Source organism: Fukomys damarensis, unplaced genomic scaffold (genome assembly GCF_012274545.1).
Source record: "Fukomys damarensis isolate Sample0158 unplaced genomic scaffold, DMR_v1.0_HiC HiC_scaffold_33, whole genome shotgun sequence".
NCBI classification, from domain to species: Eukaryota; Metazoa; Chordata; class Mammalia; order Rodentia; family Bathyergidae; genus Fukomys; species Fukomys damarensis.
This window is the reverse complement of record NW_022900945.1, coordinates 40,187,641-40,191,693: the sequence shown is the minus strand read 5'-3', so window position 1 is coordinate 40,191,693 and position 4,053 is coordinate 40,187,641. Positions and strand designations below refer to the sequence as shown.

General features: G+C 35.0%; 1 protein-coding gene across 5 annotated transcripts in view; it reads right to left on the bottom strand.

Annotated features, from left to right (window-relative positions):
- Nucleotides 1-215: 215 nt before the first annotated feature.
- The window catches only part of Stxbp3 (syntaxin binding protein 3), a 52,199-nt gene continuing 48,361 nt past the window's right edge, over nt 216-4,053 (bottom strand). For 4 of the 5 annotated variants that reach the window (XM_019204803.2, XM_019204804.2, XM_033758195.1 and 1 more), the window contains one exon: nt 216-3,620. In XM_019204803.2, the coding sequence (XP_019060348.1) occupies nt 3,526-3,620 (95 nt within the window). In that variant the 3' untranslated portion in view covers nt 216-3,525. The remainder of the gene's footprint in view (nt 3,621-4,053) is intronic. The other variant, XM_010605937.3, reaches the window with a different exon arrangement.

Below are 4,053 nucleotides of genomic sequence, written 5' to 3'. Positions count from 1 at the left end.
ATCTGGCAGCCTGCACAGAGCTTTGTTGGAAGTTGCCAGAAGCAGCAGCAGGGAACAAGATGGTTGGAAGAGGCCTTTTTACCTCTTTTTTTAGGAGAAAGTTCTAGCCATCCACTTTAGTGAACTATCAGGTTATACAAAAGAAAACATCTTTTTATCATTTTTTATATTGTAATTTTATTAATGAATTATTAATAGATCGAATTCATACTAAATATAAATACTTTTTACATTTAATATTCAAAACAATTGTTTTGGTAGTCATTTTACTGTGTACAGGAGGAAGATAAGTTTTATTTTTTTGATCTAAGAAGAAATCTGTTAAGAGTATAAAATACGGAGACATCACATCTTAATGCCAACGAACCACCAGAATCTAGGCCTCTGGAGCTCAAATCTAAGAATTTTGTGTTGCTGTGAACTGTTGTGAGTCAGGGTCAGCAGAAGACAAGGGCCTAGGAACAGGATTAATAAAGGTATTTTTCTTAGTTTTTGCTATACTGCATGGTTAAACATTGAGAATCTGTTGCATTTGTTAGCCAAATTTCAACAGGAAGCAAAATCATACTTAAGGGAAAGGGAATAAATTATTTCAGTTAGTTGTAGCAACAAAACCACCTTGAACAAGGTCTTGATATCAGAACCTGTCACTGCTAATATTTCTGTTTTTGTTTTTTGTACCAGGAATTGAACGCGGGACTTTGTGCTTGTGAGGCAGGTGGCAGAACCACTGAGCTAAATCCCCAGCCCACTGCTAATATTTCTATCTTGAAATTCACTAGACATTTACTAAACAAAATTTCTCATATATATGTATATATATTTATTTAGATGCACACATGAGAAAGGACTCAAAAGCTATGATGTTAGTGTGACAAGGCAAAGTGGTCACTGAGAGTTAAGTGACGGAATGGACTGGCCAGTGTTTGTGGTCACCAAGCTCTAGTACCATTTGTCACAGGTCACTGGATTAGTTTAGAAACCCACACATGTCCTCAACTGGGCACAGTATCCGAGGCACTCAAGGAGTTCAGATAAAAATGAAGACATCAACAGTCAATTCTCAGTGGAGATGTGCTATTCTAAAGAAAGATTCTGAAAGATTTAGACAAAAAAGACATTCCATATTCCTGAACATCAAGTTTCAATATTATAAAGATGTCATCTTTTCCAGTGCTGTAGCTAGAGTTTGTGCCGCTCAGGGCAGACCTTCAATTTGCTGCCCTCCAAACTATCTGAATATGTTAACCTACCTAAATAGAAAATTTAAATGACCCATGGAGAAAAATATTCGTATTATGATTACTTGAATCTTTGCTGCAATGCTGCCCCCCAAGATGTGCTGCCAGGGAGGACCACCCCCTCCGTTCCTGCCTCCCCTCACCAGCTGTGCCACTGATTTTTCTCCCCTAAATTAAACTAAAAATTTAATGAGGATATCAAAATAACCTTTTACGGGAACACACAGAATGATACTAACATTCATCTACAAAAATCTAATAGCTGGGAAGTTTTGGAAAAATGTTAGTAATTTAGGTTTGGGTGAGGTAAGGATTATTTTCATTACATACCAAAACATACCACAAATTAAAATAGATAAGAAAAAAATACAAATTGATCAATAAAATAAGATCTAGAAATAGACTCATAGAATACAAATGGAAATTTAGTCTATGAAAAGAGTAATATTTCAGATGAGCCAGGGAAACAGAGATTACCCAATAAAACTGGTACAATAACTGGCTGTTCGGAAAAGAATAAAGTGAGATCACACATTCTACAGCAGTCAGGGTTTTATTCAAGAAATAAACTCCTCTAGATATTTCGAGTAAGAAAGGGCTTTAATATGATTAGGTCCTTACAAAACCTCTGAGAAATTCAAACATCAGACACTGAGAACCAAGGGCGTATCCACCAGTGATCCAGAGGACAGAACCGAGGGCTGCCATTGCCACGGCGCTGCCTCAGACCCAGAATGCCATGGACAGGTCACTAAAACTCGAGTCCAGCTGCTACACATAACTCCTGTCTGCACTGGCACAGCCTCAGAAGATGGCCTCTGCCTCCTTTTTATTTTCCAGATCTTGACCAAATGCTTAATACTGACAGAATCTAAGCTGGTTAGAACCCTAATTAGAGTCTCCAAAACTTTACTCTTTGCTTTTTAATCCTGTGGTATGAGGTGGAGAGGCATGGGATAAATATATGCCAAGTGCTAAGAGACAATATCTAACGTTAAAAGTAATTCCACATGAGTGAAAGTCACTTGTGAAAAACCGAATCTATCCAAACATTTTACAAGAAATCAAAGGTGAATTTATAATTATAGCACAAAGAGGTATTTCTAAATGTAGTATGAAATTCTAAAGCCAAAAAGGAAAAGTGATGCATATATCTATACTGAAGAAGTAGATATAAGGGTGTAGCTCAGTGGTATAGTGCTTGCTTAGTACGAGTGAAGCCCCGGGTTCAATCCCCAGCACTAATAAAATAATAGTAATATATGTTAATATTTTAAACACAAATCCTATGACGAGCTATGTCATTGCTAGGCTTTATATTACAGAAATATTTGTGCAAGTCTACAGAAGTGTGTACCAAAGTAATACAGAATTATTTGGCAGAATAAAACTCTGAATATGTATGACATAAAATTATGGTCCACCAAATGACAGAACACTATGAGGTCAAGTAAAGATTTGAAGGGAAGGTGTTACCTTTGTATAACAAAAATTCATGTGCAGATATAGCCTTAAATGATCTAACTTTATACAGATTAATCACACTGTTCTTGAAAAAGTCATTAGGAGTTATCTTGGTGGGAACTATGGTACCTTCTGTTTCTTTGTAATCTGACTTAGAACTTTTAAACTTCTCGACCCCCTCATTTTTTTCAACTTTTTCCTCTTACCCAGAAAAAAACCCATATAATTTCTGTAACTATATTTTTATTTTCTCTAAGAATGTTCAAGATTTTTGGTTTTGTAACTTAAACATACATCATTTCAAAATTACACAGAACTGTATTCTTTAGGAGCACCTAGCAAGCTAGAGTACACTATGAAATCACTCTATTAATGATTGAATTATTTTACACTTTAAAGAAAACATGAATTTCAGCTGACAAAAAAACTGTACTTATAGGAAATTCTATCATACATACACATTTACAGTTTTCTTAATAAGCTCTTCATTTAAAATCATTCTTTACCCAAAACTATACTTCACCATGAGACAGGTAAGTATCTAACAAGTGATCAGTATGTACACAGGTGGCTGTGAAAGATTACCCATAATTCTAACATATTTTGCTCCAAAGGCAAAGGATTTTTGTTTAGAAAGCAGCATCAATATTTAAATTATTAAAATGGCAAATTCAATAATACATAATCGTAAACAGTCCTCTAAAAAATGTATTTGAAAAGCCATTATTGCATAAAATATTTACATTGTTTAAATTACATAATAGCACAATTTTCTTGCTCTATTTTAGTTGAACGTATTAATAAAAAACCTCTAAAAAAGCTACTCATCCTTAATAAAGGAGACTTTATCCTTGGGTTTATTCAGCATCTTTATATCATCCAACAGCTTTCTGGGTGTTAAAATATGTGTAGAACCTATTAGAAGAAAAGATAACTTTTCAGAGCCCAGAAGTTAAACCAGTTTTCCCTGGCTTAATATACTGTCATGTCCTTCAAATAAGCAAAGTGCAGTAGCCTGCAGCATTTTAACAAGATCTCTAATGACATTTTCCTGAAATCTGCCTGTGCTACAGTATTTCACCTCCTTTATCAGTGAGCATGTTCAGTAATCCTTCAGAAACACTACCCGTCCCTAGTGTTTTTTCTACTTTGTGCTCTATATTAATTAGTATACTAAAAGCAGAACTGGAAAGTTTTTTTCCTCATTTGCCATGGTGTGTCAGTTAGTAACAGAACTTCTAAACTGTGCTGCAGATAGGGACTTGACATACAAATCCTGTACTTCCCTGGGTCAGAAGAGTTTATCTCTCAGGGGCACTGACTGACTTTTTTTTTTTTTTTTTTTTTT